At 36.1% G+C, this 26,684-nt stretch overlaps 3 protein-coding genes and 1 long non-coding RNA gene across 4 annotated transcripts; all 4 read right to left on the bottom strand.

The window, feature by feature from the left end:
- Positions 1-224: 224 nt before the first annotated feature.
- LOC126696535 (proline-rich receptor-like protein kinase PERK1) lies at positions 225-735 on the bottom strand (the record flags this gene model as incomplete). Its single annotated transcript, XM_050393256.1, has 1 exon — positions 225-735. A coding segment is annotated over one exon (324 nt), but the record flags the coding sequence as incomplete, so codon positions are not given.
- On the bottom strand, positions 694-8,011 carry LOC126697268 (WPP domain-associated protein). Its single transcript, XM_050394181.1, has 5 exons — positions 2,844-8,011; positions 2,305-2,431; positions 1,992-2,093; positions 1,634-1,698; positions 694-787 (listed from the first exon to the last, which is right to left on the bottom strand). Coding segments are annotated over exons 1-5 (3,051 nt in total). The 5' UTR covers positions 5,600-8,011; the 3' UTR covers positions 694-786.
- Positions 8,012-8,142: 131 nt separating this feature from the next.
- Positions 8,143-9,434, bottom strand: LOC126697269 (caffeoylshikimate esterase-like). Its single transcript, XM_050394182.1, has one exon. It carries the CDS (start codon positions 9,314-9,316, stop codon positions 8,309-8,311), a length of 1,008 nt encoding a protein of 335 aa, XP_050250139.1. The 5' UTR covers positions 9,317-9,434; the 3' UTR covers positions 8,143-8,308.
- A 3,686-nt stretch (positions 9,435-13,120) lies between these two features.
- On the bottom strand, positions 13,121-16,701 carry LOC126697267 (uncharacterized). The gene is made up of 2 exons (XR_007646173.1): positions 16,206-16,701; positions 13,121-13,673 (listed from the first exon to the last, which is right to left on the bottom strand). It is a non-coding gene; the product is annotated as an uncharacterized LOC126697267 (long non-coding RNA).
- Positions 16,702-26,684: the final 9,983 nt, after the last annotated feature.

The following is a 26,684-nucleotide window of genomic DNA, read 5'->3' as shown; positions in this document are numbered from 1 at the left end:
TTCTAACTAAATAATCAATTATATATATTCAGAGCTGAGCCAGCTATGGAAGGCTCTAAACGAAGTGTAGAAGTCGGGGAAGAGAAGCAGTAGTAGAACAAAAATATATGCACTAATGCAGCATAGTTTTAAAATGCCCAAAACCCGGGCCGCTGCTTTTCTTGAAACACCATTTTAAGACACAACTCACGTTTTCGCAACAGCCTATCCAAACGCGCTCTAAATATACCTTGATACTGTCATGTATTAGCATTTCATCCAAAAGTTTAAACCATTTAAGCTCAAATGATTTTATCGTTTAACTCAACAATGAAGTCAATCATTATTGTAACAGTAATTACTTTAAAGGTTTAAACAACCGAAGAAGGTGAAAAGTGAAAACAAAAGAAATTATAAGAATCCCCTGCAACCTCAAAGAACTGGTCTCCTGGCTGCAACTCCAAACTTGGCTCTTCTTATATTAGAACGCCGTTTCTTGTACACAAGCCCTCCCAAAAACAAAGCTCCTGCTGCAGACATCACTCCAATCGCTATTCCTGCCTTCTGTCCACCATTCAGTCCTCTAGAAGAAGAAGAAGAGCCTTGTGTTGTAGGAGGTGGAACATTAATATTTGTAGGCGGAGGAGGAGACTGAGGTGGAACAATTGTTGGCGGTGAAGAGGGTGTTGGAGTTGGCACTGGAGCATATACGGGCTGTAAAGAGGGTGGCGATGCAGCGTTCAAACAGTGTTGAAGTCAGGGAAGAGAAGCAGTAGAAGAATAGAAATGAATCACAGTTTACACAGTCCTGCCATGACAGTTAAAAAAAAAATTTAAATGTACATATGATAATGAGTTTAATTTGGAGAGTATACATATAGCTATGTATATATGTGTGTTTGTGTGTGATGGTACAAGAAATCAGCGGAGGTACCTATGAGTTTAAACGTCCCAATAGAGTGACAGATATAAAGGTCTTTGGATTTTCTCTCTTGGGTTATTCTTGGAGGATATATAGTGTATTACGCCGGTAAATATGAAATGGAAGACTCTGTATGGTTTGCCAGCTAGCTTATCATATCATTATCGTACACTCAGTTTCAGGACTTCCAAACAGAAAAGGCTTGCAGGCCTGTGTGAATTTAACTGGCCAACCCTCCCCTTTTTTCTAGCTGTGAAAAAAATTGATGTCTCCTTGTTATTCTTTTTGACTTCTGGGAAATGAGAAAAGTGATTGATAAGTAGCTTTACCCCCTTTTTTTTTTTTTTTTGGAAAGACTGATGTGATTCATGATATACAATGTGCGCAAAAAATATCTTTTGTAACAATTATACCAAGTCATCAATGAAATAATAAAATAAGTAAACGTCACATGATTCTATTTTATACTCTTTTGTTAGAATTGATCCTATCAACCTTTCACATGATACTATTGGATTGTTATATTATGGATGATTTGTATAGATGCACGTCATTGGTATAGTTTTGCTATGTTTTTGCAGACATGTTCTGTTGTGCAAAGGAACAATTTGATATAAAAAATATAGCTACGTTTTTTTTTTTTTAATCGATAAAAATTTCCTCTTTTATATATATGATGGCAAGTATCATGGAATTGTTTTAGAGAGTAGAGATGGACAATTCTAATCTTACTAATTGGATATATGAACAGCTCTTCCAGTTAGTTCCTTCTTAATCAAATTCAAAATGTCAGAGACCTGCGGGAAGAGAACAGAACAATTACCAATAAAAAATTAGAACCATTATGCACCCAATGATTACCTCATAAAAACAAAAGTTAGATGTCAAGAGCCTTGTAACTCAACCAACACCTCTTGGTATTTCCAATAGAGAGGTCTAGAATTCAAATCACCCCATCCAAGCACAAAGATGATTAAATGAAATATATACAAATAATGCGACATTATCTTTTTTTTGGAATGAAAAATAATGTTCCATTGAAAGACAAAACATTACTATACGGTGAAATAAGACCTAATAAGAATGTTACCTCAAAGTACTGCTGCAAAGCTGGTGAATAGTGCTGCAGTGTTGTGTATATCTTCTCAAGTAGGCCTAGAAGGACATCCACTTGATCACCTAGCAAATCTACCTATACCCCAAAACAAAGAAGTAAGATTTTTAGGCAAACGTGCATAACAACAGATTCAAGGAAGATCTTCCGGACATCTATATAGAAAATCAACTTTACATGTTGAATTCTCAATAAAATAGAAGACAAACTGGCTGACTCAGCATGATTGTTTCTACCAACATGTTAAGGATGAACAAATAATGTGAGGAACATGATTGTATTTCAGAACCTCAACTTCAGCCTTCTGCAGATTCTGGCATTTCCTAAAAAAGGCCTTCCGGTAAAGCAATTCCTTATTTCTCAAAGAGGCCACTAGCGCAATAAGCGGATCTAAATTGTACTTCACTTCTTCCAACCTATAAATAAGTATTACAGCAGCCTAATTAGTCAAAAAAAAAGTACATCTGATTTTGAAAGATAATATAATGTGATTGCATACAATAAAAAGGATTAGATGCATGTCATAGTTATGTGCTAAGAAGTTTTATTCTCCTCAAGCTAGTAGGAAAACAGAAAACCTAAAAAAAAAAACATATATGTTTTACTGTGATTAGTGATATAGGAGAAGGAAGTAATCTGTTTAAATTTATAATCTCATGACTTTCATATGCTAAACTTACGCCAGAAAGTATAAACTAGAAAGCAATTTTAAAAACTACTATGATTTCCAAGTTGCAGTCAGAAACAATTCATAAAATTCTCAACACCAAAAGGCCACTATCAATATTATGGTTTACAATGATATAAGTTCATGAATAAGTGAAGTACCTCAGAATGTTCATCCTTAAATTTTTGTGTACCATGTGCTCAAAATCCACTAGTGCTTGCATAAATCCCAGGAGAGGTGATAAGATAGAAACTGGTGTATCTAACTGCTCCTCTTCATTATCTTTTAAAGAGTGAAAGGAGGGCTGTCCAACATGTTGAACACCAACTCTAGGAGTCATCTGATCATGACCCTCTTCTAAATCACCAATGCCAACACCTAAACAAGATCCCAATTCACCTAATAGTGACTTACTCGAGACCAATTGTTGCAAGGCCTTCTCTAGCTTACCGCTTACTGAACTGAAAGTGTGTTCCTCATCAATTGGAAACCCTTCAAATATCTGATGCCCATCTATCTCTTCACTTTTCAAGCCCAAAAGGTCAAGCTGTGTAGTGTATTCCTTTAATTCAGAACTTGCACTTAGCATCAGATTTTCCTCCAACTGAAAAGATTGTGATAGAGAATCTAGTTGTTGCATTAAATTCCCCTCTCCAGTATCCTGTAGATCATTATATATCCCATTAGGAGAGAGCATGTCTCCATTGAGATTGTCTTGAATTCGGGACTCATCTTCTCTATGCAAGACAAAGGCATCTTTCACTGCCTCTACAGTGACAAACTTAAATATGTCTTCCCATATTAGACTCTCCATATTATATGCATCTATGCCCATCTTCAATTCCTTCACCATCTCCCTAGATAAAAGCATACAGACATCCTCCTTTACAAGACTTTCTGCACTTAGGAAAAACTCCCTGGTATTGGCAGTGCTAACAATACTTTTGATGGTTTCACTAAAGACTACCCTATATATCTCTTCTCTATTCAAGCTTTCAGTGATATAACCTTCTGCGCATTTGCTTTGTTCTTTAAAAATTTCCCCGAACAAGGCTGCCTGTAAATCCTCCCCTACAGCACCCTCTACACTAAATAACTTGTTAGTAGATGTTGAGTCTTCTACCAAATTACTAACAGCCCCGATATCTTGAAACTCCAATAATGCAAAGTCACGATTTGAGCCATAATTCTTCAATGCCTCGCTAAAGACGATGAAAAATATCTCTTTTCTAATCTGGGCATCAATTTTGTCACTTTCAAAGTTCTCATTCCACTGCCTTACCATTTCCCTGAACACGTCTTTATATATGTCCTCGCGTATCAAGTTCTCTAAATCATAGTAGTATGATTCAATGTTAACTTCTTTCATCAAACCTTTGAGAAGGGTAATATGGATCTCCTCCATTATCATGGTTTGCAAATATGCATCTTCTTTGTCTTGTCTTAGCCTCCATATCTCATTTCGTTGCTCTTCCCGTAATACATAAGAAACTGTAACTTTATCAATCTTCTCCCAGACATCTGCCAAATTATCAGTGTTCTCTCGAAATTGTAATTCCCTCTTCTCAAGAAAATTCTCATCCCCATGTGCAGCTTCATGGTAGCCTAAAGTTTTTCCCAGCTTAGTATTCCAATCCATTAAATTGTCCAATCTCACAACAACTTCTTGGATTCTTCTTTTCAGGCTTTGAGTGTCCTTTTCTCTCCTGAATGAAAACTCTTTTTCTCGAAGAATTTCTCGCTTAAGCCAATTCAGCTCTTCACTTTTTTTCTGAATAAAAGACTCATGATTTTTTATCATCTTAGCCACATGGTGACTTTCATCCACTTCTTGTTCCTTCTCAGTAAGCTTTTCCTTATGATCTGCCTCTTCAACTTTCAAGGAGGATTTTCGTGTTCTATTGCATTCATTTTCAGGTGAAGACTTTTCTCCTTCTACATTAGAAATTTTATTGCCTCCTGCAAGTGATGGAGCGGCTGAAGCATTATGTGCCTTAACACTACTCCCCTGCATGTCATTTTGACTACAAAGTGGCTCTAGTTCACAACGCAAGCTTGCAACTTCATTCATCAAATCAGACCAATGCTCATTCAAGCCAATAAGAACTTGCTTCTTCACTTTTGCTTCAAAACTCTCTTGGAAATTCCTCATTAACCCTTTAATCAACACATAAATTGTATCTTTCTCTATAGACCACCTCCATTGCTGCTCTATTGGCCCCATCCGTGACAAAAAAATAGCACTTTGCATCTTTGCAAAAGCAAGGTCTAAAGTTTCCTTCAACATATCTATGTCTAAGCCCATTTGTTCAATCTTTTTGTTGTCAATACCTCTATTTCTTTCTTCACCTATTAATTTGTAATCAGGCCCAAGTTTTTGTTTGATATTCCGTACCTGTTGATCCACTGAATGCTTCAGTTCACAAAATTCACCATCTCTATCTTCATCCCCAAGAACAAACTCCTCAATCCCTTCACTCTTTGTTCTTTCAAGCTCAAGTTTAGCCCGCAACGAAACCAATTCTCTTTCTTTTAGTTCCAATGCTTGATTAAGCTTCAATTCATTTTCCATTCTCTCTGTTAACTCTCTGTCCTTTTCTGAAATAGCTAGCTCCGACTCCTTAAGACGGCCTTGAAGGCGGTCTCTAATTTTTGTTAAGTCCGCGAGCACCTCCTCCTGATCGCTGTCAAGTACGCAGTTGTCTGTCTCATCTTGCACAAACTTCAGACATCCTTCTAACTGCATTACCGCCAACTCGTAGAATTTTGATATCTCATTCAAGCGCTCCACAACACCTTCTTTGGATTTTACTTTCTCATGTGCTTTATCCATTGCTTGGTGCACAATGCACATCATTGTCGATTCTGTTAAAGAGACTCTAAACCTACCATCCATCCCACCAAAAAACTCATCCATTTCACCCAAAAAAAAAAAATAGAGAGAATGTCTCACTCAACAATTTTGTTGAATGAAAAAAAAAAATAGGAGAAACGAATTCTCCTGTTGGAACAAAAATCTTAATGGTCAATCAACAGAGCTTGGTAGAATTTTTCAATGACGCGACTTGTGGGAACTCTAGGATGTCAATGAAAATAGTTGTATGATCTCTCTTTTCTCATATGTCCCTGTAAAAGTGGATGATTTAATTGACCTATTCTTCAGAGCAAGAAAAAAAAAAGACTAATTCCTAGATTTCACATAGTAATTGATAATCCTATGAAAGCAGCTTTGGCTGCCAACCTTCTTTATTCTTTTTTTGGTTCGCTTTTTTGTGAGACATACCAAGTTCAATCCGATCCAAAATGTTGTAGGAATTCTTATGTTTTAATAAACTAAAAGTCTTATTAGTGATTTTGCTTGGTGGCATACGGGCACTATAATATTAATACCACTATTTTTTTATTATTAAAAATTCATTATAAAATTGATAAGTTCTTGCTATCAATTTATGAAAATCATTCTCGCTAACCAAACACATCAAAGCCCCTACCATATCATTTAAGCATGGGAGAGGCTTCTGTCCAAAAACACCAAATGGCATACCAAGCTAAAATGTGGTTATTTTAAGACACATGTCGTTTCCAGATACAACCAATTCACAAAAACATTGGAGGAAAACCAATCCTATCATATAGATGGGGAGTAGGTATTAACAATACTTGGTAATTATAGTAACAAGTACTAATATAATGGTAGCGCATAATCAGAGAATCTTATCTATAGTAACTATCATTAGGATGCAGCCTAGTAGTTGGAGACTTAGGATATGTGGGTGTAGGATCTCGTTTTTCAGCCCAATACCACACGGTGGGTGGGATCTTGGACCAACGGGCCCAATACAATGAATTTGTAAAGAGTGGGTTAAAAGGTTAGGCCTTGGTGAACGGACAATCGTTAGTCATGGTGTTCCTTATGATTGCACAAAGGTGAACAGAGCTTATCCAAGAAGACTTTCTCCTCGGCACGACCTAGGTGGCTCTGGTTCTTGGATCTGGTCTCCGTCCCCTTTCTGGACTGCTTCTTCCTCCTTTTATACTAGCTTTTTCCATCCCTCCAACGTCCACGTGTAGGTTCAGCTTTATAGGGCTGGTACTTGTCCCATCAACCCATACCCAAAGTGGTTGGGGGTGGTTGTAAAAACTGAAAAGTATGGCTCTGTCAGGTGTAGAGTACTTAATTGCAGTAAGAGCAGTCTTTCCCTTGTTCTTTGTCGTTTTAGTACTTTTCCTCGGCGAAATGACCCGGAATGTCATTACCAGGACCGAGTTGCTCCCTTTGCCCTCGGCTACATTTATGGCCGAGGAGGATCCTTCCCATGGCCAAGGGGTGGGCCTTCCTTGGATCGGGCCTTGGGCCCAGCACAGACATTAACATGGGTTTCCCGGTTTTATACCCCCCCACAGTAGGTAATACTAGGAGAATCTTATCTATAGTAACAAGTACTACTATATAAATGGTAGCGCATAATCGAAGAATCTTATATATATATATATATATATATAATCGAATCCTCTGAAACTTTCACAATTTTCCACATCATCATTTTAATTTATAAAAAAATTATAATTTTTTAAACTAAATAGTGAGAGAGACCTAACACGAGTCTCTCTCTCTCTCTCTTCCTTAATCCTAATTTTTTTTTTTTAAATGTAAGTCCTTCTTTCTTTTTCTTTTTTGAAACCTAATAGGAGTCTCTCTTTTTTCCTTAATCCTAAAGTTTTTTTTTGTTTTTTTTTTGTTTTTTATGTGAGTCTTTTCTTTTTTCTTTTTGAAACCTAAAGTGAGTCCTTTTAAAAATTTTATAAAAAATTATAACTTGAGGTCTAATTAAAAAAAATTATAATTATTTTTTTACTCCTAATTCTAACCTGAGTCTCTCAAAAAGTCAAAAATTTTGATTTTATATTATATATAGATAATAATATAAAACCATAGAAAGATCTAAGGATATGAGAATGCAAATTGTATATCTACTATCAAGATAATATAGATTAGATTAGTGATAAATAGTAGATTTAATTGCAGTTGAGCATTATGTGAAGTCATCATCATAAAATAACCTACACCGAAATGTGTTATGTGGAACCAATGATACAAAAGAAAAAGAATTTTTCTAAACTATTATATTGAAAAAAAATTACTTATTTTCATTTATTTTCAAGTTATATATTTTTTAAAGTTAAGTCATAAACCTTTAAGCAAAATAAGTACATTTAATTTTTATTTAACTATTCCGTGCATTACACGAGTTAACGATTAGTTTATGTTAGGGTGCAACCTAGTAGTCGAAGACTTAGGATAGATTGGTAATACTAGAAGACTTGGTGAAAGCAGTGTTATGTATTACCAATGTAATTATTATAGTAATAATTAAATTACATTACAATATTGACAATATTGTTTTATATACACACACAGTTACCTTCTTTAGGTAAGAAAACTTAAGGAAGAAAAAAAAGAAAAAAAAAACAATATAACTCATTATTTTAATTAACAACTAAATTCCAGCCACGCAGCATGCTGCCATAGGTTACTTTTTTTTTTTGATGGAAACCTGCCATAGGTTACTACATTATATTGTATAAACTTTTAACATTATTACTGTCATTTTCTTATTCCTGTAACTTACGCGCTGCCATCATTACCAGAGGCGCGTGCATTGGAGACGCGTTTAGCGCGGGTCCGAAGCCATTCCAACATGTCCCCGAAAACAAGTTCAACGCTCTCCTTAGGCTCACCAACCAACTGGTGCCACATACCTGGGTATATCTTGAGCGTTTTATCCTCACTCGCGGCGCGTTTGTACAACTCCTCCGCGCTCTCCGGGTCACAAACCACGTCCTCACCGCCGTGAACTATAAGCAAAGGCACCTTAACCTCCTCGAATCTCCCCTGAAGTTCGTTACAAATCCTAATCAGCTCACGCGCCGTGGCGGCGCGTGGCCTAGCAACTGTCCTTCTTGGGCTCGCAAGCGCCAGCTTCCGCTTCCACTCTTCTTTAAAAGAAACGTCCGGAATGGATCCCCGCGTGGGAATCACGCGCCAAGTGGGGACCAAGGCTGCGACTAGGGAGAGCAAGTGCTCCAAAGGCCATGGAGGCTTGAATTTGGCGCTGATTCCACACATCGCGCCGTTGAGGACGAGGCCGTCCCAGTCCAACCCCACGCGCCCCTCACGGAGCGTGATGAGAAGCGCGATGGCGCCGCCAAGGGACTCGGAGTAGAGAAAGGAAGGCAAAGACGGCGCGTGGCGTGCACGGAAGGAGGTGAAGAAGGAAATACAGTCGTCGACGACGGGATTGATATCCGGAATATGAGCGTTGAGGCCGTCGGAGAAGCCGTGGCCTTGGTGGTCGATGGCGCAGGTGGCGAAGCCGGCTTTGGTGAAATACACAGCGGTGAGTTGGAGGAACCAGCTGGACTCGCCGGTGAAGCCGTGGACAAGAGCTAGGGTTCCGATCGTTTTGGTTGGAGGGAGTGGGGTCCACCACTGAGTGAAGAGCTTGAGACCTCTAGGGTTGGTTATGTACTCGGAGCCGTGACTCACTGAGTGACGCGCGTAGAACTCGTCTGGTGTTAAGGAGCCAAATGGACTCTCTTCGTTCGCTTCTTCGATTGGATGAGGCTCTGCCATTTTTTTTGTCTCTCAAAATTCTCAATGGTTTTTGGATTCGTTAGATTGGTTTAAGATGTAAGTTGCAACCACCTTTATTGCTTTCATGGGCGTTGAAGGTTATCTTGACTGGATGATGAGCCATTTATTGTGTGTGATATTTTACTGGTTTGAGTAGCTTTGTTTTTTTTATGGAATATTTTTAATTAAAAATGCACATTAAAAAAATAAGTTAATTTATTTTCATTCAAACTATCATTTACTAATATATGCCAGTCTTTCTTTTTTTTTTGTTAGAAAATAATTTATATATATATTATTTGCTCTAGTGACACAATGGTTTGCATAATATGTTTTCATAATTGTAGTTGAGAAATTATTTGCTCTATTCAACAATTATTATTGATGCTCTTTGATATCTATTATTAATAAACTGTTGTTTTGATAATTTTGAAATATAGTATGTCCCTAGATTTTTTTTTTTTTTTTGGAGAATGAGTATGTCCCTAGATTTGATTGAAATGAAATGTGATATAAAAAAATTATATAAAAAAAAAAAGATCTAAGACTTTTTCTTCTTTTCTTATTTTAATAATTGGAGCATTAGCTTTTATTCATTGTTCAAATGTAGTACAACTAAAACTTAACTAAGGGGGGTGTTTCTTTTGTAAGCCACTTCTTAAAGTATTGAACAAATTAGACATGTCTAGTCATTTTACGTACTTCATTATTATCCTTCAGTTAGCATCTTTCCACATATATAGCGCTTGCAAATATAAAAAGGAAATAATTCGCACGGTGAAGTTAGCAACATTTGTATCTATCTCAAAAAAATCAAATTTATCTTAAATATTAGCATGCTATGTGTAAGGCAAGAACAAAGAATCTCAATATTTAGGACCAAAGCCTAGGTGTGGGTATATATATAAAAGTAGAAAAGCTAAGGTATAAATGAATCTACATGTCTCATAAAAAAATGAATCTACTTGTAGGGTTGAGGCCTATGTTTAATCTGCATTTAATTTTAGGGAACGACCATCAAAATTATCAGGAAAATTAAAAAGACTAAAAACAATTATAAAATGCATTGCATTAAAGAGGGACGTTGGAGTTGTTTAATGAGGTAGCAAGAAGTTGTTGGGACGCAAGGACGAACTAACCAATCCTTGCCTGCTCTTGTTTTTATCGTGATTGGCATTCATTGCTAAAAGGAATGATATTGTTGTCGGTGTTAAAGTTCAAATTGCAAACTCTTCGTGTAATGGTCACTCTATAAATATAAGTGCTTGTGGAATGTGGAGCGTAAGAACTGGAGTTCAAGTCTCCAGGAAAGAATTTTACACACATATACACTTAAATTAGACTAAAATAGAATTCTATCTTATATCAAAAAATAAAAATAAAAAAACCGTCCAACTATTCGTTAGCAATTTGCTTGAACAGTATCTCCATCATTCTTTGCCATCCCAATCCAATCATCATGCTTTGTATCTTAATTCTTAACCCTTTTGGATAATAAAAATAAAATAAAATTATTGCCTTGAACCTTGCACTTTCTTTTTTCGTTTCATGCTCTTTCTTGTTTTGATCAGGATGTAAATCTTCCCTCTTAAGTTTTAAGGAAGTTTTATGCCTATACTAACTGACCCTTTTCTAAAGCTACAATTGATAGTCCTGAGTAAACATCCGTCCACCGTGGAAGGACGATGACAAAGGACGACACTAAGAACTGGCTGACAGAGGCTTCACCATCGTCCCGCAGTTATGATGAAGCGTTACACAAACACAAAAATGGTCTTCAGTACCGTTGGATGATCGTTCTGTCTATTTAATATCCTGCATGGGCGTTACAAATCCGGCAATGATCCGACCATCAAAGCAAGGCCAACGGCTAGAAGAAAGAATCTTATATATACCCATTGGTGAAGCCAGAGGACAAGTACATAAAAAAACATAATCTCCAAGAATACTACTCTCTTACTATTCCTTTCATTACCAGCTATTCTGACTTAGCCATCGGAGGCGTGTAAGCTGATGCCACATCGGTGTCCTTGTCTCTTTTTCCATTGTTTTATAGCCAAGATAACTCGTGGACGGTTCTACTCTGGACGAATTCCTTGACTGACGATCCAGGCATCATCAACAATGTTGGCATAGAAAACCAACTCCTTTCTAATCTTTACAATGTTTATGAAAGATGGCGAAGGTTTGGAACATCTAAAATTCCAAAACATGATGAATTAGAAGAGTTGCACCCTCAAAATACTAAAGATTTTAAATACTTTGAAACCTTATTTACATTTAGATTTATGAAATACTAAATATCTACCTTAAAAAAAGACTCTTTTAAAATCAAATGGAGATTATCATTTTCTGGCCGGTGAATTTTTCAGAATTTTGACACTATTTGGTGAAAACTAAGAAAACATAAATTATGTAGCAGGTACTTTCAAGTAAAGAGAATGACAAAAGTAAATAAAAGCATCTACCTTGGTGGTGATAAATAGCTATATTGCTATTTTTAACACCATAAAATATCAAAATGTATCTTACAATGGTAGAGACAAACCTATATTTTAGCTATGCGGTTAAAAAAATAATAATAATAAATTTATTTGTGTGTTTACACTGTTTTGATTATTTTACTCATTTGTGTGTTCACACTGCTTTTTTTATTTATGCGTTCACACTATTTTTTATTTGGATATATTAATTTATTGTAATAGATATATTATTTTATTGAGTTGAAAGCTAAAATTGATCCACTAAGGCTGTGTTTGTTTTGGGTGAAAATCACTTCCGGAAATGCTTTTCCCTATTTACGGGGGTTTGGTTGCGCATAGAAAATGTATTTTTCGGAAATGGTTTTCAGTTGACTGTGTGTTGGGTGTAAATTGTTTTCCGTTTTTATTTTACCTTCAAATACAATTTTCCGGAAAACATAGAGAGAGAGAGAGAGCTCTGAGTGAGAGTGAGATAGAGGAAGAAGAGAGAGAGAGAGCACACCCCTCCGGCCAGCCAAGCTCCGGCCAGAGAGATCGCACCCAGAAAGAGATCGAACCCAAAGCCCAGAGCCGTTCGACTTCGCCGTTCGACTTCAACTTCGCCGTTTGACTTCCAATCGCACCCTTCGACTTCGCCATTCGACTTCACCCTTCGACTTTGCCGTTCGACTTCGCCTTCACGCCGATCGCGATCGCAATCGCAGCACCGATTCGTCGTCCCCGATCGCGATCGTCGCACCCTAAAACCGATCGTCCTCCCTCTCTTCCTTCTTCTCTCAATTTGACCAGATTATGATTTTTTTTTCTGGGTTTTATTTGTGTTTCTGAATTGAGGGATGAAATCATATATTTGTTTGGCAGGTGAGAAAATGTGTTTTCTGTGTTATTTTGATTTTTGTTGTTGTTGTGGTGGTGTTTTGGTGGTTGTGGCTTTTGATTGCCGAAGTTTGCTGCCGTGGGTTGAATTGCCGTGTGAAAAATTTGTAGGAAAATAGCATTTTCACCCGTACAACCAAACACTAGAAAATATTTTTCACAACATTTTTTGAAATGCAACCAAACATTTAAAAATATTTTCCTTTCTGGAAAATCACTTACATGAAACAAACACAGCCTAATACTAGATGTTTTGTAAAGTAAATAGGTAAAATAGATAAAGTAACTTTTTGTGGTATCAAGTAACTAAAAAAAATAACTGTATCGAATGTGGATGCTGTGACAAATAGGGCTACAGTGCATTGGTAATAACAATATCCATCTACCCACTGGCCTATGATTCTCCAAGCACAAAAACAGCAGACTAGTAATTGAAGAGAACAGAAACAGCACAAAATCCCAAGTTTCTGCATCGAATGTGGATGCTGTGACAAATAGGGCTACAGTGCATTGGTAATAACGATATCCATAATCCATCTACCCACTGGCCTATGATTCTCCAAGCACAAAAACAGCAGACTAGTAATTGAAGAGAACAGAAACAGCACAAAATCCCAAGTTTCTGGCTCCAAAACTAAAAGATGATCGTAAAATAATACAGGAAATTATCCAAATGAGCAGTTTGACAAAATTACAAAATAATGAGAAATAACATAACTGTGCTCATTATGACTACTACCATTTGATGCAACAACCATCTGAGACAATGATAAAGTCATATTTAATCCAATGAAGATAAATCAGATTATCTTGTTAAGAATGATCTGATTATAGTTTCCACAACAGAACAATTCGGTTCCTAATTAACATGCCTGTAACAACACCTGTACAGAATCTGGTTCACTAATTTATTATTTACAAAATCTTGTTACTTCCAGGATAGTTTCAACTACCAACTGCTCCGCAAAAGCATCAGTACTCATCTCCATCAATATAATCTGAAAGAGGGGAAAAAAACTCAAATAAGCCACCATATTCTTATGAATAAATTAACTCGAAGGCTGTCAATAAGCCATGTTAAATTCATTAAATTCAGTTGCTTTAAGAAAAGTCATTAAATCTCATAGTGATGAAGAATCTACAAATCACACAACTTGAAGACACTCGATCTAAAATTTCAAAACATGCATAGAAGTACAAATTTATAATTGTAGGATCTGAAAGAAAGCAGGTAAGAAATAATAACAGAAGAACGGCTGGCACTACTGATTTGATTACATTGTAGGTATGAATTGAGATTGAAAATAAATAAAAAAAGGAAACAACTAAAGAACAAAATGTAAAAAAGAAACCCAAAAACTAAAAGAAAAGGCAACTGCACAAAACTAGATAATACTAAACCAATTCCAGGAAATCCGTGAATCTCCAATGAAGTAAATTATAGGCATAGAAGCAGCACAAGATACACAAACACACAATAAGAGATAGTAAGATACCCAATAATTTGACTGTAGTTTGCAGAGGCAATTAAAACAGGCAAAATTCAGCTTATTGAACCCGAAGCCAACTCAAATTAGTTTTGTTAAGACGCAAGGATTTACTCTACCAAACCGTTCAAGTTATTGGCATTTTCCTCAACATATATCATCAAATTATGATAAAATTTACACACACACACACAGGGAGAAAGAGATTTAGGAAAAAAAAACTGTGAAAATCTTTCAGATCCATTGGAAAGAACAAGCCACCATCAAAACCACAAATATTATCCCTACTTCTAACCAAAATAAAAAGTGGGAAAGAAAAAATTGGATTGGTTTTCTTTTCTTTTCTTCTAACCAAAATAAAAAGTGGGAAATAAAAAGGGAGGGAAGGGGGCATTTCTCACTAGGATAAGCAACAATATGTTTGTTCATAATGTCCACGTTAATCATACAATTTGCCAAAAAACATAACCTTGTTTGTTCCACAATTCCTCAAAGCTTAGAAGTTAATTAAATGACCATTCTGCACACATCTCATCACTTATACTAATGAAGTAATGATCACAGAACATTCCTATATGGAGCTTTCCCTCCATCATAATATGCATTCCAACTCCAAGGACGAAGCAAATTCTTCTGTCTGACCAGTGATTCTACTCTGAGATTCATTACATAGATTCCCCCACCACCCAACCCCCCCCCCCCCCCTCTCACAAAAAAGGAACCTTATTGGTGAGTTACATAATCCTTGGGCATAGGGGTGTGCAGAAAACCCACCAACCCGCCAAACCCAACCCGATCAGACCCGACCCATCCGCCGGGTTGGGTCGGTTTTTAGGGCTTGGTGGGTTGGGTTGGGTTACAAAAAAAAAAAAATTTATAGCGGGTCAAGTTGGGTTTGGGTCATAAAATTACAAACCCGACCTGACCCACCCATATTTTAATATATGTTTAAAATATATTATATATTTAATAAATTTAGAAAAAAAACCAGCTGTAGAGCACTTCCCCGATTCCAACTATCATATATAATAAAAAATCTTATTAGTTCTTTTAATATATATTTAAATATATTATATAATTAATAATAAAAAAATTTTAAAATTTTAGATATATTTTGTTTATAACTGAGTTAGGAACTCATGTATATTTTGTTTATAAATGAATTAGGATACTAGTTCATTTATATTTTGTTTATCAACTCAGTTGGATACTTAAACATATTTTGTTTACAACTAAGTTGAAATATTAGTTTATATATTAATGTATATTTTGTTTATCAACTCAGGTGGCAAATATGATATATTTTTTTCTACTCAATTTAATAATAATAATAGTAATAAAAAAAATTCTTCAACCCATGGATTCAACCCGACCCAACCCAACTCATGGGAGTTAGGTTAGACTTATGTGATGGGTTAGGTTAGGTTAGGTTGAATTTTTTTTGATCCACCATGGTAAGTTGGGTCAAAAAAATTTCCTCAACTCAATCCAACCTGACCCATGTACACCCCTACTTGGTCATGTGTTAGGCAACATAACCTCCCTTTGTGCACGGTTGTGGCCATGCCAAGGCCACACTGTGTGCATAGCACAGTTCATGCTAGGTGGTGGCCATGCCAAGTCCATACATTATCTGAACCACACTGCCTTGTGTCAACTACTTGGAAAGTTAACAGGTTCCACACAACAAATATTTAAGGTTCATTGTGCTATCAATTATGTTTTCAACCATGACAACCAATCTCTACAATTCATCTTCAAACACATCATGCTACAAAATTGGCTCATTATCAAGCTTGTTATTTCCTACCACAAAATTACAACATACAACAAACAATTAATAACCGTATCATACAAAGCTACCAAGCCAAAGAACAGAGGCTAGTAGAATCAAATCCCTCAACACACACAATCATTCAATCAATTCATAATACCCATCTCAAAAAAGAGACACAGTATACAAAAACAATCAAAAACCCACATGAAAAAACCTCAATCCAAATTAAGCTCCAAAACACAAGGAAAATCTAAAATAGAATTTACCAGTACAACAGAAAATACTATTGAGAGCGATCAATATCTGTTTGCAAACCATACGGGGCCCACAACAAATCTCCGAACTGGGTTTGGGTGTGAGAGTGACAGCTTCTTCTTCGTTATCCAACAGTTTCTGTTTCTGAGACTGTTTTTTCCTTTTCATTCTTTCAAGGTTCCATTCAAGCTTTACCAGGTAATCATGCTTGAACGAGTCCCTGATCATCTTCGACGGAATTAGATGCATCTCTCTCTCTCTCTCTCTCTCTGTGTTACTCAAATTGAAGTTCACTTTGTCTTTGTAACTCGGAAGTTGCGTAGCCGGAACGGGTCCAAAAGTTCTCTCTCTCTCTGTTATTCAAATTGAAGTTCACTTTGTCTTTGTCACTTGGAAGTTGCGTAGCCGGAACGGGCCAAAAGTACAGGAAGATCATTTCTAACTTTTTTGTGTCGATAAATATCGAAGTTAAAAATGTCAATGAGTGTCGCATTAGAGTCTAGAGATGTATGGCAACGATCCCTTACAAAATATTATAACACGACGATATCTTTTGTTTTAGAAACCAAGACACAACAGTCTATTTCAGTGACATGTCGTTTCCATAAACTCAACAGTGCGGCGTTTTGTTGCTGACTGTATTCCCATTTCCTTCGCATCATCGTTAAACATTATCTTAAATTGAGAGGTATTTGATTCTCAAAAAAAAATTTGAGAGGTATATGAGTTGTTCTAATACTACTTAAAGCTTTGATTATCAAAAAATAAAAATAAAAAACTTCTTAAAGCTTTAAAAACATCCATAAAGTCCTTTACTCAAAAATATATATATATATATATATATATATATGAAGTCCTAGGTTCAAAACGGAGAGTAGTCTCTCCTTCCATCCAAACTAGCTATTAATGAACGATCACATATAAATTCACAAGTGTAGCATAACAATTGAGAGAATAGTGATCTTTTAGATATTCGCCATAGCTAATGGGAGACTCTACATCTCTTCCAAATCTTGTTTGTAGGAGCTACTAGTGGCAATTGACGAAAGCTTGTTGGTCACTCTAGAGATCTCCATAAATTTCTAAGTTAAATGGGTAAAGTGAGTTTAGATTTCCATGCTGAAAACCCAATCAGTTTCTCCAAAGCCAAAATAGTAATTGAAGAGATCAACACAAAATTTCATGCTTCAGGCTTCACAACATTTTTTTTAAGGGAGATGCTAACGGATACCCTTAGGGTAATGGTTGTAGGGGCCTTTTTTGTATGATATGGTATGTTAGGCTGCCTCCTGCGGTAATGAGCTGGGCTGCCTCCTGCGATGATGGGTTGGGCTGCCTCCTGCGGTGATGGGCCCCGGTGTTTTTGAATAAGGGAGCTGGGGCCGGTTTGTGCACAAACTTATGCCTTGTCTGTCAGGAGCAAATTTACGGCAAGCAGAACTGTTGCAGACGAGTTACGGCAGGTAGATATAATAATAATTGAAACAGAGTATTTTGACTTATTTAAATAAACGACCATGTATTCCCTGCTAATAAAGCACAATTACAGCCATAAGGATATCAATCACAGAGAAGAATGAAGAAAATAATACTGGCTAATTTAAATGGAAATAAATTAAGTTTTAAGCTTAGTCTGCCGCAGCAAGGCCAAAGAGGAGAGAACGCCTCTTCTCAATGCAAATAACCACCCAAGAAAAGGATCCTGCCGTGGGGATTAATGGCTCTGAGGGAGTCAGACCTGAATGGCTATTGCCCAAAAGAAAAGAGTCTTTGTTTGCGTTTTGGGAAGAAGGTGAGATTCAGAGGGGGAGAGAGAGAAAACGATCTATGGGTGCATGCCCTATTTGAACCAACTCTCCTTTTTTTTCTTAGTTTTCCTTTCTTTTCTTTTCTGTTTTCTTTCTTATCCTTTCCCTTTCTTCTTGCTCTGTTTTCTCCTTTTTACTCAAGAAAATATACTCTGTTTTTCGATCCCCTTTACAGGGCACGGCAAGAGCCTTTTTATAGCGCCTGCTGCAACCAAGGTTTTACTATTTTGCCCCTTAACCGCCTCTGTCTGGTCTGGGCGTACTTGCTGACCACCAAAGGTGTGTGCCACTTACTCTTGCCAGACAGAGGCAGGTTTTTCAGTTCTCCCCCCTACCGTAGCACTTCTTTCCTGCCACAGTATAAATGCTCTCTCTCTCCACCCTCAAGGCATGCACCCAACGATTCCCCCTCAAACTTGCCTCTTTTGGGTGGTCTGTCATCCCAGCAGGATGTACCTCCCAAAAGGGCTTGAGCAGGAGCCGCAAATAGATCTTTTCCCCTCTCCCCACCACCAAACCATACCCCTTTTACCTCTTGCCTCTGGCCCATGGCCCCACCATGTCCTATATTGGCTGGGTATAGGCTGGTGGTGCCTGGGCCTTGCGCGTGCTTCCCTTTCAGATATGTCCAAGAGTTTGCCTGCTGCTCATGCGTCTGCCGTGATCTGGAGACTCTCCGTCTGCGTTTCCTGGCCTTTCATGTGGGCCTTTCTTTGGTTTTTCGCTCCATTCAGGAGCTAGGCCTCGTATGATAGTGGGCTTTACATTTCTTTGGCCTAGTTTTGATTTTCTTTACTGCCTGCCACGTTGAATTGTTATTCCTGCTGTAATAACTTAATCCTGCTAGACCTCCTTTTGGGCCAGCCATTTATCCCTTTTCTCAGTGGCCTATTATAGGCACTGTTTTGCTTTTACTTATGGACTCCTATGTCCCTTTGGGCTTTTCCTTTGGACATCCGTGGTCTGATTGCTTTCTTTGAGCTTCCTCGGCCCGTTTGCTAATTCCACACTCCCATGGGCTTTTTACTAACTTCATTGGGCTTCCCCGGCCCAATAACCTTATCCTTATTTTTGGAGTTCATGGGCCTACCATAAATTCCTTACTCTCTTAGTTTACAATTGCCTTGGGCCTGCGGCGGCTCTTTCTCACTTTTCTACCTCATATTCTGCCCATGGGATGCTACTTCTTTCTTTCCTGGCTTCCTTGAGCCTGCTTGCCTCTTTAAGACCCATTTATTTATTTATTGGGCCTGTGATCCATTATTCCTGCCGCTTGGACCTAATGGGTTTTTTGCTTTTTATCTTGTCAATTCTTTGTGGCCCTTATTATTAGGCTTTTCTGTCTGCTGGACTTCCACAAATGGCCCTCAACAATGGTTAACAATTCATTTAAAAAAAGTTTTTATGGGAAAAAAAAAATTAATGTTTTGATAACTTTTTTCATTTCTCATAAAAATTGTATCAAAACTTTCCTAAAGTAGATCATTAACCATTACCTTAAGAGCACCCATTAACAAATAAAAATAGTTAGCAGTTTACAGAGCCAAAGTTGATGTTAGGGAAGCTACATGCTACCCCATTAGTTGATGTTCAACATTCATTTATAATTACATCTGGCACATTCAAAATTACCATTCTATTACTATTACTTTGACTCATAGATATCATATGCTCTGTTATGTTTGCAATCCATCATGACTAGTGAGTTTTTTCCTTCCAAAAAAGTTGAATTTCTTTGCTGGCAGTCAAGATGATCATCCTGTTGTAGCTCCAAAACTTAATGATGATTGAAATAGTGGAAATTCTCCAAATAAAAAATTTGACAAAATTACAAAATATTGAGAACTAACATGTCATACTCACAATGACTGCCAAATGATGCAACAACCATTGGGACACATGATAAAGTTATAATTAATTCCATGAAAATAAATCAACCATTGAGACACATGAGAAAGTTATGATTAATCCCATGAAAATAAATCAGCACTATTTTCTTAAGCATTAATAACTATAGTCTAAACAACAGAACATTTTGGTTTAAAATTAACATGCCTTAATGAAAACTTTACTGAATATGGTTCACTAATTTATCATTTACAAAGTCTTGTTACTTCCAGAATAGATTCAACTACAAACTGCTCTGCAAAAATCTGTACTCTTCTTCATCAACCCAATCTGAAAGAGGGGAAAAAACTCAAATAAGTCACGATATTCTTCTGAATAAAATAACCCAAAGGCTGTCAATAACTCAATATGCCATTCTTCTACTTTTTTTTTAAGTGTGAGTTAAATATGCCATTCAAATCATCAAATTCAATATTCTTTGGCTTTAAGAAAAATCTCAAATTTCATCATGAATAAGAATCAACAAATCACACAACTTGAAGATACTTGATCTAATATTTTAAAACACGCATTGAAGTACAAATTTATAATTGTATGATCTGAAAGAAAACTGGTAAGAAATAATATTAGAAGAAAGGTTGGCATTATTTATTTGAAAATAAAAAAGAAAAAACAAACCCAAAAACTAAAAGCAAAAGCAACTGCACAGAACTAGATAATACTAAAGCAGTTCCAGGAAATCCATGAATCTCATATGAAGCAAATTCAAAATTCAACCCAAAGCCAAAAATTACTTAAATTAAGAGTTAAGAGGTAAGGATCCACTATACCAAATCTGTGCAAGTTATTGGGGGTATTTCTCAACCTGTAATATCAACAAATTATGATTAAATTAAATTTGCAGAGAGAGAGAAAGAGATTTAGGAAAACTGTGAAAAAATTTCAGATCCATTGTAAAAGCCAATTCATTAACAAAACCAGCAAAACCCAAAATATTCTCCTTAAAAAAAAGGATCTTTTTTTGGGAGGGGGGATTTGCTCACTGTCATAAGCAATAATATGTTTGTTCATGATATGGTTCGCCATAAAAAAACCTTGTTTGTCCCACAAGCCACAACTCCCAGAAGCTTCAAAATTAATTAAATGCAGAGAAACTGCTCCTCATAATTCGCATCTTATCCACATCAATGTAAAACTGATCCACCTAGCCGCCAAAAGATGAATCATTTTTCTCTTCTCTCACTCTCTCTGCTTAGCAAAATTGGAAGCTCGATTGATGAATTGAATTCACAGAGGAATTAGGATTTGTATTGGATCAGAATGTTCGGGACGATAAGCTCTAACTTATGGGCGTCGTGCTAGAGAGATATGGTAATGGTAACAGCCCATTACTTAGATGAATTTAATACGGCGGAAATTGTTGATTTATTAAATGAAACTCGCCTCAATAACTACAACTCGCCTCAATAACTTTAATCTTAGTGAAAGTCCATAAACACGCAAAAAAAAAAAAATTAATAATAAATTTCACACCCAACTAACGTGGCAAATTATCAATAATAGATTTAGATAAGAACTAGTAAAAACTTATCAACTCAACTGTTATAGTATGTATTGTGAATTTTTTGTGTATTAAGCGTTGCTATTAATCTTTAAGAGGCTGGAAATGACTGCTTGCCAATCAGGGGTAATTTTGGGTAGGAGAATGGAGCAAACCTATTCCAATTGCCCTATATATGCAGTGAAACTAATGAGTCACGCATTGATCTCTTTCTTGAGTTCCCCTTAGCTAGGCCATTTGGTTTGGATGCAAGGGTGGTCTAAGAGTTGTCTTCCTCTCCATATATAGCAATGCAAACATAGACAGATGTGAGGCAATCTGGTATTTGAGGAACTAAATGGCTCATGACTGCTCCAAGGTAGTAAACCTTAGTGCAAATTATCAGAAATGTAGAATGGAGAACCAATCAATACCTTAGTTCTGTAGATATAGACATAAAAACAACTCAAAGCAAAAAGAATCACTTGTATAGTTTTATTGGCATTGCCCCACTACAGGTATGATTAAACTCAATGTATGTGTTTTTGTCATGAACTCTGACCTTACCTGTTGTGGCCAGGAATGATAAAGGGGAAACTGATTAAAAGCTTGGGATGAAGGTAACAATAACATCTCCTATTCTCCTGTGATCCTTTGAGGCAGAAGCAGAAGCAGAAGCTATTCTATGGGCTTTGCAGCTAGACATTTTAGAAGAATTCAGAGACATTATCATAGAATGAGACTCTCAACTTTGCTTTGAAGCCATCAATGACCTAAAAGGGTGGTTCACTGGTCTATTGTAAACATTCTGCAGAACATTTTAGAACTTAATTAAGGAATTTCTTTTCAAATTGTTATTGTTTGGGTCAAAAGGAATCTAAATTCCGTGGTCCATCATCCATGCTCGTGCTAAATGCTATTGTGACATTAAAAGTTTTGCCAACTGTAATAATTATTCCCTCTCTCAGGTTCTGTAACGACATTCACAAGGATTCAAATGATGGACTCATCGATCTGAAGCATGACATAAACCCAAAAGTTCATGCCTTAACCCACCATATTATCGACCCTCGGAACTTTCAGAACTTAGTAGCTTAATTGATTAGCACTTCTTAAGGTAAGTTGTTAAATTTAATTTATATATCATTATTATTTTGAATTTTGTTTGAAATTAATTTCAGTTAAATTTTAATAATATAAATTATTTTTTTTTAAGTAGACATAAAAAAAGAGACAAAAAAAAGGTAGTATTCTAATCATATAGAAGTTCTTCGTTTTATTAAAAGATATTATACAGAGATAGCTGAATCAAACTATCTTCAAACACTCCCACAGTAATATACATACACTAATATATAGGAGTATTTTACAACTTCGGAGCAAATAATAAAATAAGTACAAGTAAAATGACATGTGGAGAGGCCAGGACTCGTGCATCCGAAGGTAGTATGATCAGTAAAGCCAGTCTCCATGTCTGTTCCATAGTCACGCGCAGCCTTGTAAAAACTTGCTTCAAGTATATGAACGACCTTATTTTACACACAAATTAATCACGTACTCTAACATTAGGCAAGCTCAAGCAGAGTAAAATTTTACAAAAAGGTAGCGATATCTGGGATGACAAAACCAAAACCCAATGGCAAAAAAGCCACTGGATTGTCAGCAGCAAAGCCAGAGATAAATGTTAAGGGTTGAGAAGGGTTTGAGAAGAATCGAAGTGAGCAGATGAGATAGAAGAAGAGTGTAGTGATAGGTACCATTCTTGCTTTCTTTCTTTCTCTCCCTTCAGTTGTTTTGCACCTGAAGTTGAAACTTGAAACTTCTTTGAAACTTCTTTTGCTTTGGATTTTAGTCTAGCTAGGCATTGAGAACTGTTAACTTTGAGAGATATATATAGTGCTGGGTAAAGCTGTGGACAAAATTATGAAAGCGTGCACTAGATCCTTATCCAAAAGGCTAAAGTAACTGTGTTTAATGAGCTTGTAGAGATCATTATGACTGATATCCTTGATGGGTTTGGTTAAAGAAAATTAAATAGTGGGACAAGACCATGTGAACAGAAGTTGACAGGGGTATCAATTTTTACGTACCGAGGCATGGAAGTTTCTGAAAATTATCTAGGGCAGGTTAATGTATGACCTTGGAGAAAGCGAACAGGATAAAAGTTAAGGTAGATGACTCGTTCAAATTAGCCTAGCATAGGCGATGGGACTGAGATAATGGGTGATCAAAACACAAGAGCAGAACAACGAATTGAAGTACCAAATGGACTCCAAGGAATCTTAAATTAAAATATTTTGCACCCTATGATTAATCTTAGTCAATGAAATCCCTGTATGGGAAGAATCCCACAAAATACGTACATTTATAAGGATCTTCCCCATAAGAAAATATCTTCTTACTCAAGAAATAAAGGTTGGTTCTACACCATTATAAAAACCCAAAGCGTTCATAAAATAAGGTATATATAATTTACCCCAGCTGTGGCACTCTAGAGTTGTGAATATTCTCTAACTTAACCTTTGGATATTTAGTTAGTATCACACCAGTACTCTCTGTAAGATTTTCTCCTTCTTTGTTGCGTAGGTTTTATCTAGAATACGTGAGGACTATGTAGCTTAATGACGATTTTCAGCATCATCAAAAAGCTTCTAAAAATTAACCATTGTTGATACCCATTTTCGCGACACATTTTGTACAAGCCCGATTCAACCAAGCTCGACTTCCTTATGGACTCGATTCATATATTATATTTTATTTATTCTTTTAAGCATGGCCCAAGCCCATGTGACAATATGGGGGAAATTGAGAAAGTGTGGTTTGGAAGATATGAGTCGATTCCTTTCAGACATTTTGCATGAGCCTAGCCCATGCATGCTACCAAGTGGGCAAGGGACACTGATAGCACCTCAGGCTCATGGAGGAGGTCTTGTATCCAAAATTTCCACCCCAAAATAGTTTTTATACTCTGGGTGACTGTGGCCTAAAGTTCCTGCCCTAACCCACTTTTACCTTTAAAACATAGTTGGCTCCCATTGGCCAACTCCATCTGCTAGGACTCACTTAGGTGAGCTTTTCAATGGTCTAACATGTCTAACCAAAGGCAACCAATTAGAGCAAACCTTCTTTATTTCCAAAATTAAGTAAAAAACTTACCAAACTCTTCCCTAAACAAAAGCAACCCAAGCCAAAACACCAAATTGGTATCATAGGGGATAAAAGCCTCTTCCACTACTTAAAAACCAGTCAAGAGCAACACCCCAAACTCTATATAAAATTCTCTTTTCAGCTCATAAAAGGGGCAGCCACGTTCTACCTAAAGACCTGAAACTTGAGAGCAAATACTCATTCAATCAGTCAACAATCTCACAATTCCGAAGCTTGGGGGTGGAAATATGGGTACAGGGAAACCTTCCCTCTCTTCCTCACAACCTCCCTCAATTTCCTCTTCTGTGTGACTGTGGGTCGAAATTTCAGACTTGTTAAACCACGTTTTCCCTATAGAGCTGAAACTTGAGAGCAAAAACTCATTTAGACAAGAGACATTCTCACAATTCTAAACCTTAGGGGTGGAAATATAAGTACAGGGGAACCTTCCCTCTCTTCCTCACGACCTTCCTCAATTTCTTCTTCTATGTGATTGTGAGTCGAAGTTTCATACCTGTCATGTTTTTATGCTTTTTTTGCACTTTCATTATTAGCATTTTGATTTTCTCTTGTCAAAACACCATTAGTCTTTTGTTCATTATACATTTGGAATTTTGTACTTGATTCTCCATAAATAAACACTTCTAAAGAACCCAATGAGAGATTTGGGTCATTCTCGCATTTTCGGCCATTGTCGCAAAAACGTTCCCGACAACCATCAATTTTGGAAAAATTTTTATGAGAAATTGAAAAAACTGTCAAAATTGTTTAATTACTTTTTCGTTTTTCTATAAAAAAATTTCTAAAATAGTTTACTAATGTAGTTCATAAGGGAGTAAATCCCAATTATCTAACCCATTTTTAGGATAAAATTGATTGACAACCTACTAAATGGACTGGAGTATGTAGGGTAAAGTTGGTTTATTAATTAAAACGCATTAAGATTCCTTGGATAAGTAAGATACTTTAAACTTATCCACACAAAAAAAAAAAAAAAAAAAAAAAAGTAGGATACTTAAATATTTTCCCGTAAATTTAATACATAATTTTTTTTAATACCGCAAACAAATATACACATTTTATCTATTCTTTGTCAAGTTTAACGTTTTGTTAGCACCAAATCATTTTATACCAAAAAAAAAGAAAACTAAAGTACTAAATTGGCAGGAAAAAAAATTAAGATGATCTTAATGCAACCAAAAAAAAAAAAAAAGTTTATGAGGCTTTAGTGCATTTTATCTTGGAGTGGAAAATTTGACACAACTCACAAATAGAACATGACATGACACGAAATTAATAGATTATGGATTGAGACCTAACAGATTCATGTCATATTCAAGTTAATACTATTAACTCATTTAATAAATGTATTGTGTTCGTGTCCAACCCATAAAACTTGTTTAATCCGTTTAATTAAATATCATTTTACTAATATAACAGTCAAAATCCTAAAAAACCCTAAGTATATAAACTTATTTGTTGTTGACATGTTGTGGTTTATTTTGTTTGACATATTGTGATTGGTTATTTGTGATATTAAGATATGTTTTAATTTTGAATGATTATTTGTAATGCAGTTATTTATTAGTTTTGAATTTTATATTAAAAAAAATTTATTTGTTTTAGATCAATTGGGTTAATATTAAAATTTGTTTTTGTTTTTCACTTTGATAAAAGTTAATAAACAGATCGATACAACTAACTTGTTTAATAAACAGGTCATGTTAGAGTTAAGAAATCTTGACCTGTTTAATAAACATGTGGAGTTAGTATTAATTCATATAATCAAATACCCATGAGTTAACACAATACGAATTAGACACACAAACACAAATTGCCACCCTTAATTTTATCCTAACTAAAACCACCAAATTCCCCCTTTTTTTTTTCTTTTTTCTTTTTTTTTTTTTAATGAAGAAACTATATTATTCAAGGATCAAGAATAACATAGTACATACTTACCAATAAAGAAAATAACATAGTACATCTAATTAAAAATAAATAACCAACCAACTTGTAGGCCTTTTGCTAAAGTAACACCTCATTTATTACTAGGCCTCTTGTTATGCTCAAAACATATCAGCTTTATACAAGAGGCAACTCGAAACCTAACACCAGCCACATAAAATAATCTCGAAAATAGCTTC

This window comes from Quercus robur, chromosome 8 (assembly GCF_932294415.1).
Source record: "Quercus robur chromosome 8, dhQueRobu3.1, whole genome shotgun sequence".
In the NCBI taxonomy this organism is placed as follows: Eukaryota; Viridiplantae; Streptophyta; class Magnoliopsida; order Fagales; family Fagaceae; genus Quercus; species Quercus robur.
Note: the sequence above shows the minus strand (reverse complement) of the source record. Positions and strands in the feature narration are given on the sequence as shown.

Excerpts from the sequence above, each read along its gene's own strand:
- LOC126697269 (XM_050394182.1), bottom strand. The coding sequence starts at position 9,316 with ATGGCAGAGCCTCATCCAATCGAAGAAGCGAACGAAGAGAGTCCATTT.
- LOC126697268 (XM_050394181.1), bottom strand. The coding sequence starts at position 5,599 with ATGGATGAGTTTTTTGGTGGGATGGATGGTAGGTTTAGAGTCTCTTTA. Across the intron at positions 2,432-2,843 it reads TTAAGGATGAACATTCTGAG|GTTGGAAGAAGTGAAGTACA; the intron begins GTACTTCACTTA and ends ACTTATTTATAG. Across the intron at positions 2,094-2,304 it reads TGCAGAAGGCTGAAGTTGAG|GTAGATTTGCTAGGTGATCA; the intron begins GTTCTGAAATAC and ends TTTGGGGTATAG.